The sequence below is a fragment of the Diadema setosum genome, chromosome 5 (assembly GCF_964275005.1).
Source record: "Diadema setosum chromosome 5, eeDiaSeto1, whole genome shotgun sequence".
Classification (NCBI taxonomy): domain Eukaryota; kingdom Metazoa; phylum Echinodermata; class Echinoidea; order Diadematoida; family Diadematidae; genus Diadema; species Diadema setosum.
The window spans coordinates 36790853-36816167 of NC_092689.1; the positions used below are offsets into that span (position 1 = coordinate 36790853).

The 25315-nt window shown below is 38.3% G+C and overlaps 1 protein-coding gene across 1 annotated transcript in view; it reads left to right on the forward strand.

Annotated features, from left to right (window-relative positions):
- The first annotated feature begins 4105 nt into the window (after positions 1-4105).
- Positions 4106-25315, forward strand: part of LOC140228696 (oxysterols receptor LXR-alpha-like) — a 193310-nt gene continuing 172100 nt past the window's right edge. The window contains exon 1 of the mRNA XM_072308965.1: positions 4106-4867. Coding sequence (XP_072165066.1) covers positions 4747-4867 — 121 coding nt within the window. The 5' untranslated portion in view covers positions 4106-4746. The remainder of the gene's footprint in view (positions 4868-25315) is intronic.

A 25315-nucleotide genomic window follows, 5' to 3' on the forward strand; every position in this document is an offset into this window, starting at 1 on the left:
GAGATTGTGATGAGCACACACATCAAATAATTTGCCCAAGTATCATTAGAGGATAAGTATATGGTGGTGAATGTTTAGTTGCCCATTTATGGTGCAATATGTTTATTACTATATGAGACACCCCTTCCAATGATGTATTATTACATGGTGACTATTCAAATAACCACAACAAATAAGTTGGGAACTACAATGTAACTGCTTCTAACTTCCTTCAAGCAACATGTAGCTGCTTCTGTTTTCACATCTGGGGATCCATTTGCATACATTTCTTGTGTTTGACCATGCTGAGTAGGCCCCTACCAAAAATTACTAGTAAGATGATACATGTATGTCAGTAAGATGTATTTATGGTAAAAGGGCTGACATTGTGAGCATAAGAATGATAGAGGAAAGTTACAAGAAAACTCAGCATGCAATAACAAACCTCTGTGGTTACAGTAGCCAGCACTCATTCTTTGACGTTGTGTGGGTTAAATTGAAAGAAAAAAATGTCTTGTCTCTCTGTCTTCCAGATTCCTTGCATTCAACATTTGACCTCAGAATGCATAGTTTTTCTTCTTCTTTTGTTTTTTATTCTGCCAAGTTCAGAGTTTAAAAATGTCCCTTATTGTCTTATAGTATATGAACTTTTTACTTCTTTTATGGAAGTATTCTAGCAGGAATGGGTTGTATTTAGCTGTAACTCTGCATCATAGGCTGCGTTTATCATCTTTCCCCTGTTTGAAACGGCTTTCAAAAGTCGTTTCAAAAGCCCTTTCGAAAGCCGTTTCCAGAGCCCTTTAGAAACGGCTTCCAAAATAGTTGCGTTTATCAACTCATCGCAAACACGAAAACTGGCCATGTCACTTCGCAGCTGCATTGCGCAATTTGACTTAGAGGAGAAGGGGTCATATACTGTAACCGCAGTACAAAGCCGTTTCAAAACAGCTTTGCGTTTATCTTGCTTCAAAGGGCTTCTAGAAATGGGTTTCTGGAAACCTGTTTCTGAAAGCACATATTTGCAGCTTTCGAAAAGGCTCTCCGAACCCCATAATCAAAACAGCTTTGCGTTTATCAACTCGTAAAAATTCCTTGAAAGCCATTTTGAAAACCTGTTTCTGCCGAGAAAAAGAGTTGATAAACGCACCCATAGATAAAAGTAAATGTAATTTGACTCCTTCACCCTTCCTAGCAGTGTATTACTGCAGAATTTCTACTGAACAATTTGAGTTTTGATGCCGTAGCTGATGAAGGGAGTCATGAAGAGTTTAAATACACATGCAGTGGGGCTCCTTTACTTTTTTGCCTCATTTGGCTAAAAATATCTGTAGATTCGATCATGTTTTTAATAACTCTCGGTGCTTATGATTACTTTCCACTTCAAAAGGGCATATTACACAAGCATGCCAAATATCTCTGTATATTGGATTACAAGTATGCAGACAAGCTTGCTGCATGGGGAAAAAAAGTAGGTCGCATGTACTAAAAAGTGCATTGTTATTTCTGATTTCATAATTTCATCCACGTTCAGAATGATTTCGTTTAGTTGAGAACGTGCCAAGATTAGTATGCCTGCATGCAATGAGTTAGGATATGTGGTGATGATGATATGCTGGGAAGTATGTATTTTGTGGGTGGTTCAAACAAACAAACAAACAAACAAACAAAAACCAAACAAACAAACAAACAAAACAAACAAACAAACAAACCCCGAAGTCATCCCCAAAGCATAAAATACATGACAGTTTGAAGTAGTAATATAGCAAACTTTTGTTGAACATGATGTAGGACCAAGGTAGGACCTATCGTTAACAAACTGATTAACCTGCAGGTAATGATGCAGATACAGTGAAATAAAATGTTGTGTTAATGCACTGGATTGTGTCTTTTGAATGCAAATGTGTCATTTGATTACGAGTACGTAAGTTTCAGAAAAAAACAAAACAAAAAAACAACAACTTGTGATGGTGATCAAGTGATATCCACATTTAGATATACTTGTGTACCTCCGGTCTCTCATGTACCCTTGGCATACCGCAGGGTTCAAAGAACTTATGCGTTTGTCTACGTAAAAAAGCTGGTTTCCTTAGATATGATGGCATGCAGTTTTGGGCAGCTTTCCCTTGAACGTCCTCTGCGGTATTATCATGCGTTGATGCACTCCATTAATGCATACCGGTATGGTGGTTGTGTATTGGGAATGTAGGGTTATGTCTATAGGAAGTACCAAGCCGACCTAAGCATGTCAGCTTCTCGGCTGCTCCAGACGAGACGGCATTTCGTGCAACAAGAGAACAAAGAAGCTAATTGCAGTTGTAGGCCAAGAGAACTTTGCATGATTTTTGAGAGTAATGTATGAAGGATATGATATAGACGAGGAGAAAAAGCAGAGACAAAGTAGAGAATACTGACGGAGAAGGGCAAGCTGTGTGGATGAGAAAAAAAAAAACTGGCAGAGCTAGTTGTGCTACCAGAAATTTAATGTGTTGCACAATGTACCTACAGGAACTTTTATTTGATAATGAGAGATAAAAACAAAAACCTAGAGAGAGAGGGGGGGGGGGGGGAGGAGCTGTGCATGGAGTGCCTGTGGTCTGTTGTGGGCACTTTGCGCCCAAACCAACACCACGCAGTGAATATGAGCCTGGAGCTGACCACCCCCAGAAGGGAAGTGGAGTGGCCTGCAAAGTGCACCTGAACCTGAGAGTGGGATGTTCCATTATACCTACCAGCTATATGATGTAGTTATCCCCTCGCTGCCTGGCTGGCTGAGTCATATACCTTGTATTAACATGCAAATCGTGACCTGGATCTTCAGGCGTTCATTGGCTGGTGTAGGCTGAAGAAGCTGACCTGAGAATGACCTTAGTGGTATTCAAGGTCAAGCTTGCGATGTGTATATGAATTGGGGGGGGGGGGAGGGTGCTCAATGCAGAGAGAAAGAGGGACATTCTGAGAGGCAGAGAAAAAGCGGTAGAAAGAGGCAGATAAACAGAGAGAGAAAGAGAGAGACGTACAGACAGACAGAGACAGAGACAGACAGAGAGATCGAGAAAAAGGGGGTGGGGAGTGGAGGTGAAATGCATGTATGACTAGGGGAAAAAAAAAATAGAAAGCCAAGGCCTAGTCTAGTAATATTGAATGTCGTCTGTGTGTATGGGTGTATAGCCCCATACCTTTATAGTAGAGCGTCTGGTATATGTGGATCAGGGGAGGGAACAACACACACCATCCATGTGTACATGACAAGCTCGGGCTGCCTCCCTGCCTGCCTGACAATGTCTCCGTGACCCTCTCCTTGTGCGACATACAACCTCACCGTTGTCCTGACACAAGCACCTTTTCTATTTCTCATTGTGAGGACTGGTGCAACACGGATCTAAACCCCACTGAATTCAAACCAGAGGCACCTTTTGGCCCATTCTCCGTACCAATTACCTGGTCGCTTGAGGGAACGGAAAAAAAAAAAGGTGTTCTGCCGGGCAGTGATATTATTTTTCCCTCCCCCCATCACATTTCTCTCAGCTGCCCTGCTTTGCTGTGGCAGCCGGGTGGTGTGTTAAACACGGACGTTGAGGCTGCCTGAACCCTAGGGCTGGATGTCTCGCCGGGAGCTGTAGCGACAGGAGATTGTGTGTGCTCTCTCTCTCTCGTTCCCTCTCTCCTGTGCATTGCCTCGTTGGGCCAAGTTAACAACCCAATAAACTGCTCCTGGAGGACTCGTAAAAGAATATGAAAAACTGTCCGTGTTCAATCATTGGAACCACCTCCTTTTTTTTTCTGAGCTTTCAGCGTTTGTGGAAAGTGTCCTCTTGCACCAGGGGAGGAGGAGGATCTAGCCTCTCTTGCAAGTGAAGCATTTCAAACGGCACAATAGGAGTCGCTCAGATGTCATGAATAACTCTGATTTTAATTGAATGACGAATCACTCAGTCCTGCTCTGACTAGACATCAGCCTGTGCAGTATATAGTAGCACCTTGCCCCTCTCTCGGACTTATCCTTGAACCCTTTCACTGCTGAGGAATATAAGACGCCTACATGGTATTACAAATTGGATGCTAATTGAGTTAAGATGATTTTGAAGAGTTGCTGTCATGAAATATTGCATGCAGTGATGTCACACAAAAATTAACAGCCCAAAGTTTTTGATTTTCACCCCCAAAAAGTTCAGAGTTAGTCCTAATAATTTCGTATACCAATCTACTTCCAATGGGAGTACTGCTTCTGGTTTTAAGCAAGTAAGAGAAATTTAGTCGATCAGCGAAAACGTCTTTTATGCTTAATTATTGTCTTCTTTGTGGAGATATTTCTTCAACAGACAAACTTCATCTCCTGGGTTTACTCCGCAGAAATTTGTAACCCTCTAGTGGGATTTATCAATGAGAGCTGTGCCCAAAGGAGGAGCAGTTGTCATCTTGAGAGATTTGAAAGAAGAAATTATCAGCGTCCTTGAAGACATTAATATAAGTTATGATTGTTGCACTTGAGTGCATGATCCAGGTCTCTCAAAACCAAACATCCATGAGCAAATGCAATCGCGACAAGCGTGTGGTTGTGCAGCTGGCAACAGTTTGAGAGCAAACTTTCCACAAGTAGCATCGCATTTCTGACACCACCGTTGGTCCTCTCGGATTGATAAGCTGCGAGATAAGCCAGCGTTTCTCTTTCGGTTTGTTTGTATTTAGCCGTGTTCTTTTGTAATCATTTTCATCCTGGTGGTATATTTTTTTCGCCGGTGCGATTGGATGCGTGGAAATCTGTAAGTCATGCTCGCTCGCCATGCCATGGACAGCGTGAGGGGGACCATTCCAGCGTCGATGTTACCCAGAGTGGGTCTACAGAATGCCATCAGTCAGATGGGCCAAGTCACTGAGGACATGCAAGTGGGTGAGTAACTTCTGCAGGGGTCAGGGAAAATATTGGGGGTGGGGTGGTGGGGGAGGGGGGACAGAGGCAGGGGTGGGTCTTAGTTATCATGACATATTTTAGGTCTATGTAGTCTTTGTCAAAGGAGACAGGGGGTAACACAGAGAGAGAGAGAGAGAGAGAGGAAAAGGCTAAAGAGAGGGAGAGGAGAGATTGACTGAGGAACATGACCATTTGTTTATGTCAGGGCGCGGTAAGGTTGCGAGTGGTGCGTTTCGGGGTGAAGATATCTGCGACGACGACAACGTGACAACGTGGCCTGGAGGCTTCTGGGGATGTCAGTGAGTTATGTTTTTATCGTTCTGTTTGTTCTCTTGTAGCCCCGATAGCAAATTCAAGTCCTAATTGATATTGTCATATTGATAACATCATATTGACGAGTGCACATACAGAGATGCTATGACAGGTAATGGCGTTTTTACTTGAAGCTGCATTTTAGTTCGCCATGGCCCTTTTGTTACTTAAAACCAATCATGACACTCCTCATATTGCAAGATTCAAAGTTGCCAGCGTGTACGACAGAAAATGATTTACAGAGTTGCTAGAATGACTGTTAAGAAACATTTTGAATAAAGGACATGGCTGTCTTGTTTCTCCACTTTATTCAAAGTACTTACATTTAGTGTTGTTGAATTAACAAAGCAGTCATGAAATATACATATTTGGGAAGTGGTAGTGAATGATTTTGAATACCTTTGCCATTCCAACTCAACCAAGATTGTTTATTGTTATTTTTTTTTTTACATTTCCTAGCACAACATACTACTATAGAATGAAATGTAAGTGACGTGACTGATTTAGGGGCTTTACAGTTAAGCACATGCGTAATGATGACAGGTGTGTATAAAGAATCTGTTACAATAAATGATTTATTAAAGTATGAAAAACTGCTGACCGACACTGATGGCAGATAGATTTCTAACAGGTCTACACAGAAGGATCTCAAATAAACCTCCTAAAAGAAACTAATCAGCGTGACTTCATGGCATTCACATATCTTTGGCTATCCTAATGTAGTTGTATACTTGAGATGTGTACAAATTGTAAAGCATAATACATTTCCCTGATCACACACTATGCATGATTACATCTTAATGTGGATTTGTAAACTTGGAGTGTCCAAAGCTTGATACAATTCCCCTATCACCTTATACACCCCTGTAGATGTGATATCTATTGGTGCTATACTATGGTAGGCTACTGTATAGGAACTCGTTACAGGAAGGACTTAAATGCTCAAATAATGTTTTCACTAGTAATTCTAATCATAGAAAGTGTAAAAGAACTTTTTGAACAAGCACTGTATTAAATCAGTAAATTTTAGCATTACTGTAATTCATAATTGTTTTCATAATTTACCACAATATATAGCCTGTAGTTTGGGACCTTGAAGTGTGTTATTTGTAATTGCTTTTATTTTTTGTGAGCTGTGCTGTTATCATTTGTGCGCCAACATTTTGGTCATGACCAGTGTCGAGGCTATTTTTTGATAGCACACAGGATAATCTTGAGATTTGTGCTCGTGGAAGCATTTTGTGCTGGTAGTTGTGATGGATTACCCACGGTAGAATGTGGTAGGATATGCAAGCTGGCAGTGCGTGGAAACCGACTCCGGCTATAATCAGGCATGCCCCCAGTGCATCAGTCATCGCGATGCCCGTATATCAGGCTGCGATGTGACTGATCTTGGGCGACATGCCGGGGGAAGCCTTGTTTTGCAAACATGGTCGCAGCTATTGCAGTTCCTCCTGTTTAAAACCGACGACGCACACACAGACACACACACATGAGAAACGGTCTCCAGCAGAGAGGCTGCTCCATCATGAAACATACTCAGACTTTTTATACTAACCTCAGAGTCACCCTGTTTTGGTCTATTTATTTTGTTGTTGTTGTCGTTGTTGTTGTTGTTGTTGTTGTTTTGTAAGTAACTTCAGAACACAACCCTGGAAAATGGGGAAATTTAGAAGGTATTTATGAAAACAGGATAAACTACTTGCCAGCAAACAGCAAAGATAAGCTTAGTATTATCATTACCTTTATTTTTATTTCTATTATTATTATTATTATCATGATCCGTAATATTATTGTAATTATCATTATTACCATTGTCATTATGATGATTATTATTTTGATGGTGATGACGGTGGTGATGATTATTATATCCATATCTGATGGCTCACTGTTGCTGCTGCAGCTACTGCTATTACCAGTTACTATACTACTATAAATCATCATTTTTCTATTGAATATTGTTATTATATGGTTGTCATTATCATTATATTTGATGGTAGTATAACAGCAACAGAAAGAGTAAGGAAGATCAACTTCGAATTTAGGCAGGGTTCAGTCTAAAAATCAACATATCAGAAAGGGAAAGTTGATCTGAATGATATCAGTCAAACCAAACCAGCAGTTTAGCAAGTGTTTTGGTGTACCCCACAGGTGTGGAAAAAAAAAAAGTTAGCACATTCTGAATGTCTGTAAGTCGTCGCCCAGGCGTCCTGCAAAGACCTCGAAATAGCTGCCGCGCTCATTTGGCCGTGATGTCGCTTTTGTAGAAACGACATGTGTGACATTTCGTTTTGCAGAGGAAAAGACTGTAATGTGATTGGTCTTGTGAATACATGTATGCACTACAAAACATTGAATAGTCGGTGGTTATTTACATCGATGTAAGGCAATTTTTTGACCAGATGCAGTAAAAACAACTTGATGCAAAAATCATTAATTTGAATAAGATATATTCAGTACCTGCTGCTATGTGGGATCAGAACCGTTACTGGCTGCTGGTAGCGAAGCTTGGTAGTCTTGTGGATATGACACCTGTCTAGCAGTCAGGAGGTTGTGGGTTTGAATCCCATGCAAGTATATAAGGTCGTAATTTTAATCAAGGCTTTTACTAGAATAAAAACAACCCCAAAACCACTGACTGATTTGTGGCAATATTTGTTGATATAGGACCATTTGTCAATCGGTTGCAACAAAAACAACTCGGTAGAAGAGTCATTGATTTGAATAGAACTTTTTCTTGCTCACAATCTGATCACAGCAGTCATATAAGTCTTGTCGTTACAGAAGCAGTAGTAGTAATAGTGATGGCTGTTGTATTAATAGCATTGAATTGATCTCTTTTTATCATTATCAGTGGTAGTGAGTGGAGTGGTAGAAGTGGAGCAGTAGTTCATATATATGTGTACATGGATGTATATATTATGAATTATATTCAAGTAGAGTAAATAGGCAGAATTGTGGTTATAGATGTCAGCCTATGGATAGCTTTAGGTTTACTAATACAATCTTGAGACATAATTTTAGTAGGGTTAATAAAAGAGCAATTAAACAATACCAGTTGCATTTCAGAATGCTGTTTCCCTATAATATGTTTCCCCAGCAAGCAGCTTCACATTGACATAGCATCAACATTACACACTATTGTGGTGGTTTTACCACTGGGTAGTATAAAACTCATACAAAGCGTTATGTTCTGTCATTATCCTATCCCTTTCATTTGTGGAAAGTGGGGGGAATACAATGTGCAATATGGTTCAGACATTGCAAGTTTATGTTTTATAAGTATGAAGGATGAGAAAAATAAGCCCTGGGCAGGTGGTATTGATATGGAGTAAGTAGTCTTGTGTTCATATAGATGATTTATTGCTCAACAAAAACAACAAAAAGAACAACAACAGCAGCAACACAGCCTTGGTATACATGAAAGGGTCTAAGAGCCTCTGGCTCATAATTATGACATTTAACTCTGCATAAAGTCATATTAATTAAAGCCGAGAGACAAAATATTCACTTTGGCAGTTTTTTACTTGAAACGATAATTTGCATGGTACAAATAGCAGAAACTTTACATTTTTTCTTCCTTTGAGAATTTTCCTTTGACTTATAAAGTTTCTGACACTTCAATGCAAAGTTAACTGTGCAGTGTGGATATTCTTGGTTGATATGATAGACATGGCTGTGGCCTGGAATGGAGGCTAGCAACTTCTGTAGATCACTTATGAACATTTAAAAAAAAAAAGAAAAAAAAGAAACAGAATTTCGTTGGGTGGGTGGGTTTATTGCAGATCCATTTCCTGTCGAGGAAAGGGTTTGGAAACATTTATAACCCAAAAAACAATTCTAACCAGGCTTACACAGGACAGAGTTCCTGCTACAACTGTAACTCTTGAAAGTGAATAATTGTGCCATACATGTACTCTGAGATATACAATGTACTATACTTAATTCAACTGTGCAGTATATATGTTATCTGATATCAGTTATTGTTTTTTCTGTTGTTCAGCATCTTTTGTGGATGTTTTTATCTCTGTTCAGACACATGCATTTTTTATAATATCAAACATTCAGGACTCAAATATGCAGGAATATTATATAAAATAATAGTGTTTCCTTGTCCGTATTCCAGATTTCTTTATCTGTTTGTTGTGACAGAAGTCATAATTTATTAACCTACGGTCAACCTCGATAATGTGAGTGTGTACTTGTGTGGACTAGTGTTGGATCAGTGTATGTGTTGAACTATGAGATGCACAGATATGAGTCAGTGCTCTTCAATTTTGATAGTAACTTTTATCATCAAGGAACTTGAGAAAATGTAGGATGCTGCACCACCTTCTTGTCTTGATCATTTATGCAAATAGGAATATTCAAATTGTCAAGTGATTATGGAAACATGTGTAAGCATTCTGGATGATGGCGACATCATGAACAGAATGATCCAAATTCTTTTCTTTTTTTTTCACTTGATGCTTGGAAACAGTCACATGTCTTCCTTGTCATGATAAATTATTACTTTTGTTAATTTATCATTTGTGCTCTATGCATTATGGGGTATTGCGGTATTTGTCAAATTTGTAATTTGTTTGGAGTAGATATAAAAATTATTTACTCAGCCTTCCCTCTTTCAGTTTAGTATATGTCGTCCATGTCAGAGTATGCAATGATAAGAGCTCTCTTCTTATAGCAGAAGTGCCTTGTACGTGTAATGATGAAAATCTACATCAATGTGGTTGAGTGTTTTCCCCCAGGAACTATATTCAAATCATGAAATTTTGTAGGAGGAATATTAAATTGTGCCCTACATTTGAAGCCATGCATGGAGTAAAAGTTTCAGTACTAGGTCTTGAGCTCAGAGGTAGGATTCCAGTTGTATAGCCAGTAAAAGTCTCCCCTTTCCTTCAAGAAATACCAGCACATCATTTCATTTCCTATGTGGAAGAAGATAGGTATTGAGAGAATCTTTTTGTAATATCTATGCTGATTGTTATTTCCTGTCAAGTCATGCTTACTGGTATTCTGGAGAATTGCATCCTTTTTAAAACATATTACCAAACATTTTCTGTATGTTCTAACTCATTATAAAGGTATCTTTCTCCGAGCATCTACAAAAGAACTATCTCCTTGAATGATCCTCTTCATACTTGTACAATGTTTTGATACTGAAGTCTGTTTTACACAAGTACAGTAGTAGTTGACATGTCGGGCAAGCCTTGCACAACATTTTGGTTGTCAGGGACAACCTTTGTTCTACAGATGTGTCTTAAATTTGAGTGCAGTTCATGAAGCTGTCATTATATGTTACATGTTATATCTAGGCAAAAAAGAAATATGGAATTCCACGAAAATGGCTGATTTGTGAAGGACGGTAATTTCCTGAAGTGACACAATTTGAGCACAACTTTATCTGTAATGGATGGAATCTGCACATGCAGACAATCCCATGATGTCTTCTGATGTTTGAAAATGATAGTTACCAGCAAGGACCATGTATCTGTTCGTTGCAAATAATCATTAGGGCCTACATGATTATGTCTTCATCAAGAAAGTTCCCTGAACCCTGTAGCGAGCGGCATTATAATAATATATCCACCCCCTTTCCAGTGTTGTCGTACAAGGGGCGGTAAATGCTTAGAAATGTGTTGCATAGTATTGCATAGCGGTGGTAAATATATAGAAAGGACACACCCACACACACACACAAACAAACACACACACACACACACACAAATGCAAAGAGGTTTGGTTTCCCTCTGCTGGCCCAGAATGAGCTCTTCAGATAAAGAAGTTCAAGGCTTTGGCCCCTTCACCTGTCTCTCCCACCGACAAAGGGATTGGTAGTAATTTGCTCATCTCGGGCATAGAAATGCTCGCTCCTATCATCAATCGGCATTTGCCAGCCATGGGACTGCGCCAGGGTTACAATTAATCTTGATTGTGTAACAGACAATTGAGGAATGAAATGTTTGCAGTGGCATTGATGAATTGCGGCATAGATGTGCCTATCTGTCTGTGAGCAGGTGGCTGATTCCTTTTACTTGTTTTTCGCTCGGTTTCCATGACAGGTTTGCTGCTACCCAAATGTGCACTTTCATCTTGTGATGTAGTGAAGCTTTATCATCAGCAGCAATGTCAACATTTACTTCATCATCTAATTCACATACATTTTCATCATCATTAACATCATCGTCATCATTGTTGCTTTCATCATTAATACTGTCAGATGTACATTTATTCACATTTACCAGCAATGTTTATTATGTAGTATAAAAGGGATTCAGTATGTGAAAACAAATGAAAGTTCTAAATGCTAATATATCTTATAATTTGCCTCCTGTATAGAATATAAAGAGGTTTTGCTTACAAACGTGATACATGTTAGTGCAATGTTTTACCAGACTGTACATTTGCGAGAATGCTCGTGTAAATCCGTGAGTATACTTTGTACGTTGAAATGAAGGTTCCGTGTATTGTTTATCTATTATCTGTTAGCATTGTCTATCAATGCCACGCTGTCATGTCTCTGACTCGTCTCATATCGGTAGGTCGTTAGAATAGGCAGAAGTCGTTTGCAGTGAATGCCAAAGGAATGCATCACCAGCAAAATTGACGTTTGAGGTGTGGACATCATGAACAACACAGTGTGCAAAGCTTTCCCAAGGTCCACATTGCACACAGTATTGAGGCTCCCTGCACATTTTGAATGAGCTTCCACTGCTATATGGGATTTTCATGTCTATGAGGGCGCCTCGACCAACTGCTGCCAATGGATGGCTGTTACAGGGGAGGCGTGTCTCTATGCTCAAGCATCGGTATGTTGTATACTGTTGGTTTGCTCTACAAATCTGAAGGTGCAGGTAGTTTCTGAAGATGTGAAATGTGAAGTGAATCTGCAGGGCTTCCAAGATAAGGCTGTCCATTTGTATGGGAAGGATAGAGAAAGGCAGGCCGAGCTGAGAGAAGAAAATGACTCCAACATGCTTCCTTATCATGTGCGCCCTTGGCGTACTACCCAGAGGAGAAACATTAATCTCATTTGTAGGAAAGTTCAGAGAGCATGGTGTACATGCCAAAACCAGGGAGAGAGATATGCTGCTGAATTCAAGATCATTTCTCCCCCTCCATCTCAGTCCCTTTCTCTCTCTCTCTCTTTTTTTTTTTTTTTTTTTTTTTGAACACTTTATGTTCATCCCATCACTATCCAATCCTTGACGCAGCACCATCGGTCTGCAGAGAAACCAATTTTGCAAAGTGTGGTTCAGGCTGGCAAAGTGCCATAGAGTTCAGTTCACAGTGTAAAAGATTTGCATCATTCAAACAGTACATTGCAATGGCACTTATTTGCATATGAGGAAGAGCAATTTAGCGAAATAACCAAACATTAATGGGTTGATACCTGGTAGTCCTTGAACAGAAAGAGGCTACATGCATAGTTCAGTTTGAGGTGATAGCGCTAGTTGTTGTATAGGCCTATACAACAAGATAAAATCAGCCTTTTATGCCTTGTTGTAGTACAAGTGATGGGTTGATGTACAAGCAAACTTTTGCTTCAAGCTACCGATACTTTGCGAATAAAACAAAGAATAATGTGGGAATGGTGAGGGTTTCCAAAGATTGTCACTTCCCTAATGCAGGTATTTCAATCAGCCTTTGGGGTGTAATTCTTTTAGAAACCTTACCCAAATGTGTCTACATCAGGCATTGTTTTCTGTTTGTGCTTGTGCACCACGTATTTTGCATTGCTCTGACAACTGAAACAGTGAAAACTCATACCAGACATTCACAAAATAATAATAATAATAATAATAATGATAATAATAACAATAATAATAATAATAATAATAATAATAATAACAATAATAATAATAATAATAATAATAATAATAATAATAATAATAATAATAATAATAATAATAACAATAATAATAATAATAATAATAATAATAATAATGATAATAATAATAATAATGATAATGATAATAATAATATTAATAATAATAATCATACTAATAATTTTAGCAGAATTGTTGAAAGTATCATGTTTTACCACTTTAATGTCAGTTTTCAGTTTAAGACATTTGACATTAAAGTATATTCCAAGGGTGGTACCAACTAGTCTAGGCAAACATTTGAATACAATGTCAATTTCAGAGAAAACCTCCCTTGTCAATCATGCATAATTTGTTTTGCATAATAGTATGTGGAAAAACAAACTTCCAGGATTTTTTTTTTTTGGTGTTGTTTATAGAATATCTCATGTTCTAGATGTGTGTCAGATAGATTCAATTCTAGTGAGCTGAATCAATTCAGAAGGAAGTACTTTAGGCAGATTATTTATAGAATAGATGAACAAATGTGTGGGCTATTTTGAAGAACCCTGGGGACAGCAAAATGTGCATCCCTCTGAAATGGTGCCATTCTTTCTTTTTTTTTTTGAAAATACTGATTTCATAATAATTTTATTCACATTTTTCTGATCTGTTGCTAATAAGTTTCTGCCATTATTCTAATCAACATATTTACCTCATATTTCCAGGAGTGTGCTTCTCAAAGATCATAGAGTAATCCTTTTCCAAATGTGTTAACCTCCATGTAAAGCTGCATGTGGTATTATGAGTTTTGATTGCTTGTATAAGAGCAGAAAAAATTGACTTACGATTTGGTTATTATTATCTGTCATAAGTTGATGAATGCTGCAAGATATATTTGTGTGTGTGTGTGGGAAAATGTTTTTGAAGCTGGAATAAATGTTACAGTGCTCTTTGGAAGTGCATGTAAAGAAGTACAATATAAACCTCTAGGTTTGTGCCATGTGGCATATTGTAGTGGATATGTTATGTCATCAGTTTTCTTTGGTCATTGATAAATTTGAAAAACTTCTGCACCCAAACGCAGATTATGTCCCAAGTATGAATAAACCCTGCACCAGTGAAAGTAAGTGCATGTAATGACAATGGCTATGAGCTAGCGGGGCAGGCAAGGGGGGGGGGACAAATTGAGCAGATACCCACTGGTTCAGTTGTTATCGCATACAATGGTGATCATTTCAACATGTTTTGGTATCAGCGGGGGCAGCCTCACCCCTTGAAGGGTAAGGCACCTACCTCCAGCACCCAAAGAGCCTCTCCCCGTTCACACTCTCCCTGCTTTCCACCAACCATCAAGAACATGTTTAAAGGGAATTATTCCTGGCTGTGGCATACCTAAAAATAAACCAAAAACAACCTATTGTACTTTTGTGGAGGTCACACCTATGAAGCAATAGAAGACCCTTGAACCAAAGAGTCTGAAGTTATCTTTCCTGCTTGCTTCCTGTCTGTAGTAATTTGATAGCTTTGGGGAGACGAGCAGGTAGAATTTTACAAGTGAATGTACAGGTACACATGCAGTTCTAAGGTCTCATGCATCTGTGTAGTCAGGAATTGGCTCCTTTTATGATGTTGTAAATGCTGTGTCTGTACTGCGGTATATGATGAACATCTTTGTTCCTGTGGTCTTCTCTTCCATGAACAAACTTACATTTGCTGAATAGGCTCAATGTGTGGCACCTGTCCAATCCTTACCAATTATTATCTATCACAAATACTTCGGCTTTGCAATTACACTAATAGTGTTTTAATTCTAGGCATCAACAGTGTGAGAAGGTACTTAATCCTATTAGCTCATTTATTATGGTTATTGATCATTCATAGTGCTTTATTTTGGTATATATTAGAAAAAAATACCTGTGGTAAAGAATGTAAAATCATAGACATGATTTGTGTTCAATCATATTCATTTGTAATCTACATTTACTTTGTAAACATTTGGTGTATGTGTTGCCCTGTATGGCATCTTCAGATTGTAAATTGTGGCTCTATCTATTCAAATGAAGCAATGTAAAAATGAGGTCTCACTCTTCTTCATCAAGACTGTTAAAGTGTGACAGACACTGCGCATTAGAAGACTTTATCATTATCATCATCATTATTCTTATTAATTAAGCCTGTAGAAAAAGAAAAAAAAATAGAAAAAGGACTGTTTATTCCTGAAGATTTTCATCACACCGATTTGTTCGATGTTAATTTGTCTGTTTTGAATAGTGCCCACTTTGACTTGGGCAGTTTGTCTTTGCGCATAGAGATAAAAATATATATAGGGCTAATAAGTAATTAACCCTGTAATTGCTGAGAGGTAGACTGTCATAACAACCATGGATGACAGAAATTCCTTCATGCTCTTTGGATTTATTTCCTCATGATTTGAAAAAAAAATCACTGCAACATACAACAAAGCATGATATTTTTGCCTCATGATATTTTTGCGAATAAGAGCCGACAGCCCTCTCATGGCGAATTGCCTCTGGTATGCAATGCCCATAGCGTAGACAAGAACTTTTGCAAGCATTTTAATTTTGCAAATCTTGGCTCTTGCAAAATTTGCAAAATTAAAATGCATGTAAACGTTTTTGGTTTTACAGTAAATTAAGGTTTGATACAATACATAGATTACACTTGACAGAATGTTTGATGACAATGGCAGAAGTTTTCATGTTTCAAGTTGAATGACATTCATTTCAAGCACACTATATTCATTCATTACAACAGATGAAATTCAGTTCTGATTAATTTGAACATGCTGAGAGAATGTTTGAGATACCTCCACAAACTCAAAATTTCCAGTAAGGATGGTAATTTCATTCATTCCATGGAAAGTCCAGTTAGTCTGGGTGCCAAAGCCACTTTTTGGGCCTAACCTTGTTTTACCGTCCACCCAATGTTTTTTGATGGTTTTACCCTATTTCGGGGGTGCTGAATCCGAATCTGGATGATGCAACTCTTGCATCCTTGAGGATTTTGAGATATTCAAGATGGCCGCCAAAATGGCCGCCAAAACCGGAAATTCCCACGTATTTCCTTCTAAATGGTGAGATATTGAAAACAATTGATGGATTTACCCTATTTCGAGGGTGCTGAATCCGAATCTGGATGATGCAACTCTTGCATCTTTGAGGATTTTGAGATATTCAAGATGGCCGCCAAAATGGCCACCAAAACCGAAAATTCCCACGTATTTCCTTCTAAATGGTATGAAATTGGAAATAATTGATGATTCTCCCTATTTGGAAGGTGCTGAATCCGAATCTGGATGAGGCAACTCTTGCATCCATGAAGTATTTGAGATATTCAAGACGGCCGCCAAAATGGCTGTCAAAATGGCCGCCAATTAAAACCGGAAATTCCCATGTATTTACTCTTGAATGGTGAGAAATTGAAAACAATTGATGGATCTACCCTATTTCTATGGTGTTAAATCCGAGTCTGGATGATGCATCCTTGAGGGTATTGAGATAAGATGGCCGCCAAAATGGCCGCCAAAATGGCCGCCGAAACGGAAACTCTAATGTATTTCCTTCTTATAAATGGTGAGAAATTGATAACAATTGATGGTTTTCGTCAAAGGCACAGTTTGAACTTGCTGTATATACAGTGAATTCAGCTCTACTGGATATCTTTGAGTTGGTACGATACAAGCGTGCAAGCAATAATTAACCCTTCAAGACTACAGATGCGGTTGAATAATTGCAAGATTACACTGTTTCCTCTACATATAATGGATAAGTTTTGAACACTAACAATTAATGGACAAGACATGTTCATCTATTTTGTGATAGTGATGTAGAGAAATGTACTGAAATTACCCAACATTACCTGCCTTAATCCATGAGCAGTTTTAATCTCTTTATCCATGAACACTCAAATTGGTTATTTGGTTTATATTCGTGGTCTTGATGACATTGTTGAAGACACGAGTGGGACATTTTTATTGTTATGCTTCAATTTTTTCTTCAATATGATGTAACATTATGTATGTATATATGTATATATAATCTATTACAAACACACACGAGGGGACGGACAAATCACAGGTAACGCGCCTTGAAAAAAAAAACTAAATAAAAATCAAACGACAACATGGAAGGTAATAGTTGATAATCCAGTACTTACGAATATCATAATCGCGCAGAGTGCTTTTGAAATTACCCTTATTGATATCTACTATAGTGGTCATGGATGCAACCATTTCCAATGACCTAATCAGAATATGCGACAAGTTTCACAAGAATACGAGGCGAGACTCGTCAGAATATAAGACAAGTTTCAACATCAACATGCCATAATTTAATTTTACTCTATTGATAGCCGAAAAGGATTAACTTTACATCTATGGAGCCATATGTGACCCGCTACAACAAAAAGGTCCTAAAGTCGCGCACGGTCGAAGCCGTGAAAATCGAGTTTGAAGTTAGAGCATTAAAATTGGTCAAAACTTACGATTTTCTGATTTTGATATATTATTGGAGTCTAACATGTCTTCTATCATCTGTCGAAATTTTGAAGCAAAATGATCAAAGGAAAGATAAGAAAATAGCAATTTTCTGAGCCATGTTTTTTGGCCTTTAACGAAGCAGAAACTAGTTCGAAAATTACAATTATGCATAAAGACATTTTCAATCGTATCTTTCTTTGCGTTTGTACGTTTCAGTATGATGTCAATATCACTTCTTTTTTTTCCAGTACGTGTTAAAGTTCCGTTTGAGACATATCGGAATATCTCAGTATATTACAATACCATTGTGACTGTCATTTTGACTGTCAATAAATTTTGGCTGATTTGACAAATTCGCTCAACTGAGTTGAATTCAAGAATACGAATTATTGCTTTTCACCCTGCATGGGTTTAATCTCCCGCTTCGCGTTGGAGCACAATACTTCACCATTTCAGTATAAGAACATGTTAAGGAGTTTCCGTTCATACAGGACATTTACAGATGTCCGAAAACCTTCAAAGACCTTCAGCACCCTCAAAATAGGGTAAGACCATCAATTCATTATAAAAATTTTACCATTAAGAAAAAATATATTGACATTGGAATTTCTGCCACTTATTTTGGCTGTCATCTTGGACGTCTAAAAACCCTAAAAAATGGACGAATTTCAACAACCAAGTTTCGAGGGTGCTGAATAGGACCTAAAATTTACCAATTTTTGACAGTTATTTTGGCGGCCATCTTGGATATCTCAAAACCCTTAAAAAAGAACACGAAAGTTGCATCAACAAGATTCGGATTCAGCACCCTCGAAATAGAGTGAAACTGCCACTTGTTTTCAATTTCACACCATTTAGAAGGTAATATAGGACTCACATGCAAATTTTCCTTTTTGACGGCCTTTTAGGGGCCATTCTGGCGGCCATCTTTATTATCTCAAAACCCTCAAAGAAGTAAGAGCTGTATACTGGAGCTTCAAATTCAGCAAACTCAAAATAGTGTAAAACCACCAACTGTTTTATATTTTACACCATTTAGAAGGAAATAGGGGGTCTACATATGAATTTCCATTTTTCGCGGTCATTTTTGGCGACCATCTTTATCATCTCAAAACCCTTAAGGATACAAGAGTTGTATCCTGAGCTTCGGATTCAGCACACTCAAAAAAAGATAAAAACCACCATTTTCTTTCAAATTGTCACCATTTAGAAGGAAATACATGGGAAATTCCATTTTGGGCGGCCATTTTAATGGCCATATTGAATATCTCAAAATCTTCAACAATGCAGGAGTTGCACCATCTAGATTCTGATTCCAGCACCCTCGAAATAGGGTAAAACCATCAACTGTTTTCAATTTCTCACCACTTAGAAGGAAATATGTGGGAATTTTCGGTTTTGGTGGTCATTTTGGCGGCCATCTTGAATATCTCTAAAACTTCATGGATGCAAGAGTTGCATCATCCAGATTCGGATTCAGCACCTTCCAAATAGGGTAAAACCATCAATTGTTTTTCAACATCTCAACTTTTAGAAGGAAATACGTGGGAATTTCCGGTTTTAATTGGCGGCCATTTTGCCGGCCATCTTGAATATCTCTAAAACTTCACGGATGCAAGAGTTGCATCATCCAGATTCGGATTCAGCACCTTCCAAATAGGGAGAATCATCAATTGTTTTCAATTTCACACTATTGAGAAGGAAATACGAGGGAATTTCCGGTTTTAATTGGCGGCCATTTTGGCGGCCATCTTGAATATCTCTAAAACTTCATGGATGCAAGAGTTGCATCATCAAGATTCGGATTCAGCACCCTCGAAATAGGGTAAAACCATCAATTGTTTTTAATTTCTCAACATTTAGAAGGAAATACATGGGAATTTCCAGTTTTAATTGGCGGCCATTTTGGCGGCCATCTTGAATATCTCAAAAACTTCATGGATGCAAGAGTTGCATCATCCAGATTCGGATTCAGCACCTTCCAAATAGGGAGAATCATCAATTGTTTTCAATTTCACACTATTTAGAAAGAAATACGTGGGAATTTTCGGTTTTGACGGCCATCTTGGCGGCCATCTTGAATATCTCAAAATCCTCAATGATGCAAGAGTTGCATCATCCGGATTCGGATTCAGCACCCTCGAAATAGGGTAAAACCATCACTTGTTTTCAATATCTCACCATTTAGAAGGAAATACGTGGGAATTTACGGTTTTGGCGGCCATCTTGGCGGCCATCTTGAATATCTCAAAACCCTCAAGGATGCAAGAGTTGCATCATCCGGATTCGGATTCAGCACCCCCGAAATAGGGTAAAACCATCAAAAAACATTGGGTGGACGGTAAAACAAGGTTCAGCCTCTGGCACCCAGACTAAGTGTAGCTTGTGCAATATACAGACTTGATGGATTGCACTGTGCAGTGTGACTCACAAATCATACGTAAATATGAAATGTGAAATGTCTGTGAATGTATCCTGAGAGATTTGTAAATGATTGTGAATCCATTATACATCATGCATTTTTGACAGTTGAAAGCCCATGTTTGTTTTATTCTGGTATTCTTTCTTTATATAGCTATGGACCATTCACTTTACTCCTTGTAATGCAAATGGCAATTGCAAAAGTTGATAAGGTATGTGTTTGATTGATAACCCATCATGCAGAAGTTTGAAAAGTTTGTAGCCCTTGTCAATATTGACTCAAAGATTCCGCCACCCAGTTACCACTTACCCTGGGCTTGTCATCGGTAGTTCGTTCTACTTGACCTTTGACCTGGATGAGGGGTGATCAAAGGTCACAACTTTTCAAAAGAAAATTGGTCTCTTTAGGTTTCATGGCCAGCTCTTTATTGTCAATATTTACCGTCATAACTGTTAAGTTAACTCTTTGCGTGTGACATATATGCAGAATCTGGTGTGTGCCCACTCACCTGAGGATGTGATGCATACTTGTAGGTGGAATGAAGATGTTGAAGGAATAATGTGAATGTACAGTATGTCTCTCATTGGCAATGCTTGCAGTACTTTGAAGAGGTAAGAGGAGTCCATCATACAAAGGGTTTAACATGATTGTTAATAGCAGTAATTGCAATGACTGTAGCAAATGGCTGACTGTGTCCTAGGATTTTACACTGTTGCCATGGCATCTTCAATGGGCTGAAATTCTTGCTGTCTGGTGTAGGAGAGAGGGTCCTGATCTATTCCTTCTGAATGAAATGAATACTATGCCATTCACAATAACAAATAGATACTCTGGTTATCAGTAAGTTTTCAGCAGTTCCAGTTTTAGTGATCTAGAATCTATGATTTTGACTCTTCATCAAGGAAAAAGCTCAAAGTTTGTTGTTACACCTTCGTAAGATATGAAATACAAACAGCAAGAGGAGGGAGATATCGCTGCAGATAAGTTGCCCAATGCCTTTGACGTATTAAAGTGTGACCTGCTGATAAAGATGTGGTGCTGATGCAATGTTTTTTCTGCAACCAGCCAAAGTTTTCAGGGTACGAAGACTTCAACAAGCAAAAGTGTGTTATCACCTTCCATGTGTCTACGAATAATGCAGCTGGTGTTTGAACACCCAGATGTTTTTCTCTGAGCGTGCTATGTCAAAATGATGTATTCTTTGATTTTTTTTCCCTTCCTCTCTGCAGTTTTATACACTCAAGTTTGTATTCTGGGACAGAGTGTGGAAACTATAGTGTTACGGAAGCACACATATGGGCACCATGTGTAGGAAGTGGAAGTATGCACCCCTACGAGTAGTGTCACCAAACTATTGGGTCTATGAAAGTTCACATTGGATATTTGTTGGTTATGACTGATTTGATGGGACTATTATGAAATAGTAGATTGACTGACCTGAAACGCAGTAATTGTCTATGATTAACAGATTTAACATTTCAGTAACTTACGTTTGATAATTCTTCCCTCTTTTTTTCATAAGATTACAGAAAAAAGTATACACAAATTACTTGCTTGAGAATAGATATGGACAAGTGTAAATTTGTTAACATCATTAGTAAGCTGTCATCTAAGTAATATTGTGTTTTGAAGTACAATTGTAGTTTGTATTGGATTTGGACCTTTCATCCTGCTAATCTTCATTTATCTACAGTGCGTATATGCATGTAAATATTGGCCTTGCACAAAGTTCTACTAAACTTTGTGTTGTGTTGATACCTGTCTTGACAGTAAACATGTATGATAATCTTGATCTACATCTCAGCTACACATGCATAAACATTTATTGGATACTTTTGTGGGTACATGAAGTAGGAGATTTCATGTTAGCAAGTCTTCCTGACTCTGGACTTTGGTTCGGGTTAGTGTTAGTGTTTACTGTTGCCTGTACAGTTGAATACACAGTCAGTCCTTGTTACAGAAAATCCGCTGTGTTACAATGCTCATAGGACATTGATGGAAGACATTGTGATCTTATAAGTCTTTGATCAAACTTTAGTAGTTAGTAGAAGAAATATTGGGCATTGAAGCAGAGCAGCCCGCAAGTGAATACCTTCTGTCACTTCTAAGATAGATGACTGGGCTATATTTCACATTTTTTAAAACAGAAGTGGGTTAAAACAACCCATCTTAAGGTTACAAGCATAGGTATACTTCTGTGCACAAAATTGCGGACATATGGGAGGTTAACCTTGGCATGAAAAAAACAAGTGCAATTCATCTAAAAATCTGGACTTTTGTTGGATATTGCTAAGCAATGACCGAAAAGCAGATGAAAAACCAGAAATGGAAATCCACCTCTGAAATGACTGTCTTTGAAACTTCATCAGTCTTTTGCCAACTATTCAACTCTCACAGATTAGAAATTGTAGATTTTGGTCATGTGACTTTCCCTGTCTGGGGCAAGTGAGCATAAGGGTTGTGTAACTGGTTATCATCATTTATGTCTTTCACTTTTTTGGGGGTATATTGTACCACAAGGAGGTATAGGCATGCATACTAATTGCCAAAAATCCAAGAATACCTTTATTGCTCCTTCAAGTGTTATTCGGACTGTTAATGATTGTCCAAAAAGGCCAGATTTTTGTTTTTTATTTTTCAGTGTTGACTCGTGCCAATGAAATACTGTATAGGCTGTTATTTTCGTGAGGGTTTAATTTTCGTGAATTTTGCGAATCGCAGTTGGATAGCGAATTTAGCAACACGCGAAAATGTCTGTATGCTCTAGGGTAATAGTTCATTTACGTTAGCGTCAGCGTCAGTTCGCGAAAACTACATCTCGCGAAAATGTCTATGACCTCCTCATTCACAAAAATATCCATGCGCAAAAAGAACAGCGTATACAGTACTGTATTAGCTGTTATTTTCGCGTACAGATATTTTTGCGAAGGAGGAGGTCGCAGACATTTTTGTGAGATGTTGTTTTCACGATTTGACACCGAGGCCATCCTTAGTGCACTATTACAGGTCTTCCCTTATGACAACATTTTTGTGTTGTAAGATCTGCGGTCCGACCTTGAATTCGGGAAATTCACAAAAATTAAATCCTCGCAGAAATAACAGTATGTACAGTAGGTCTATGATATAACTTCCTGTTTCATACAGGTCTGTAGGTCTGAGAATAACCCAAACCCTGTGTCATTGAATAAGCATGTATACTGTTATCATGACTGAGACTTTGGGGGATAGATTTCATTCCAATTCCTCCAGCTCCCCCTGAGGTCCCTGCTGGGCTGATATCGGAGCAGGGCACCACACAATCTTATTAAGATGTGAAATCTGTTCATGTGCATTTGATTGTGGAATGCAGTGCTGGGTTCATTTTATTACATCCCCACACAGAGCATGGCTTGGTTATAGATAGAATTCAGCTCTGTTTCACAGTGCCTCTTTAGACAGAAAAAAAATACAGTTAAAGTGAAAATATACTGCAATATATTCAGTCCAGTTAATGAGATTATTAGTACATTAAGTACACAGTAAGAAAAAACAAAACAACAACAACAATGCATATACATGCACATGTGTACAAATTAAAGCTAGAACCCCTTTGAAGCAACTAGTGCTTGAAAGTAAGGCCCAAAACAAACTACATTGTACGTACAGTTTATAAGAAAAGTCTGTATTGAATAATATATCAAATAGTAAACAAAAGAGGAGTACCAGACATGCACATAACAAAGGTCTGAGTCATGAGAGCCATATACTGTCTGTAAAGAGATATGCACTGTGGAGGTCTTAGATAGCTTTCTAACATGGAGGTAGTTGTAACTCAGTCTCTATTCTAAGCCCCATTATCCATTGCCTTGTGCTCAGGACAAATTAGTGGATAACTGTTCATTAAACTCAACTTGCAAAGGACCAGATAGTGTTGGATAGGGAGAAGTAATTGCAAGCGAAGTTGTCTTTGAATTTTGCTCTCGTCGGTTGGTAGGGCACATCAGTCCCTGTGTAATTTGTAGTGAGGGGATCAGCAAATATTTAACAGCCGCACAAAAGCTTGGTGCAGACCATGTTTACTCAGATTTACCAACACGGATATGGGTATGTGGTACAAACGATCATGAATGAGATCATTATGTTGTATGGGAGGGGAAAAAAAAGTATATTGTGCAAGTTCCAGGTGAGTTATTGCTCACTGTTGGTGGTTTGTCTTTATAGTTTCCTTGTCCTAACATTATTTGCATACATGCTCTCAGATGTCTTCTCTTGAGCGATTGTTAAAAGCAAACTGAATTATTGATTTACCAAAGCCACATGATGAATTACTGACTTTGATAAAGGAAATGTCTTTTATGACTGATTCGAGTGGAATTTAGGAAAATAATAATCCTTGTGTACAAATAGGTTCTTGATCTCATCCTATAATGGGCAGAAAATTATATCTTGCCAAAGAACCATGAGTAGATGAGAAATGAGAACGCAGTGTGATGTGCTAGTATCATTCTTTCTCTGGTATGTTTTTCTGCTGTCATTATGAACTCTTACATGTAAATTTCTGACCGAGGCCGCATTTGTTGTTAGGTGAATCTTCAGTCAAAGTCAAGGGGCCATGGTAGTATTTTACCATGCTCTTTGTCATTTGAACATGCTAGTGGCCATTGTTGTCAACACCCCAATCTCATGCTCACAAATAGCTTGTCATGTTCGTAAAGTTTGTTTTGGAATCAACCCACTATGAATCGGGGATTCGGTGGAGAAGAAGAGAGTTTGCAGCTGTTCAAAGGTTAAAAGCACAGCTTTGCTCTTTTTTTGACTTTGTTTGATTTTCCCCATTCATCTCAGCAATGTTTGTTTTATATCTTAAAATATATGGTGGCCATGTTTTATTGATTGCTATTCTCTTTTCCAGTGGAGATGTATCTGAGAGATAGAGCTAATCTTAGTTGGCTTTTGATTAATGCAGAGAATAATCTGCACCAAAGTGGAAAATCAATTCTATTAATGACACTCTTTGACAGCGGTCCCTGTGATCTGAGTCAAGAAAATTGATTATGATTGGGACTAAGTGCCTCGGAGCTGTGCAGAATCTAGAACCAACGGAATTGATTATGAGTGGGACTTGAGTGCCGAAGGCTCCCGACCTTTTGCGTGCACTCCTTGTTGTGAGGACAGTTATTACTGAATGGAATGGCGATATAATTGGAAGTGAATGTTCCAGTATATACAAGGTTGGGTGAATTACCTCAAAGGACTTATCCACATGAACGATATTCGGTGGAGACTCAAGAAGTTGTGTGGAATTACATAGACTAATGTGAACCCTGAAATGGCAGTTTTTAAAGTTTACTGAAGTGCACAAATTGAGTCATTGTACTCATAGTCACAAATCATATAATGAGACATAA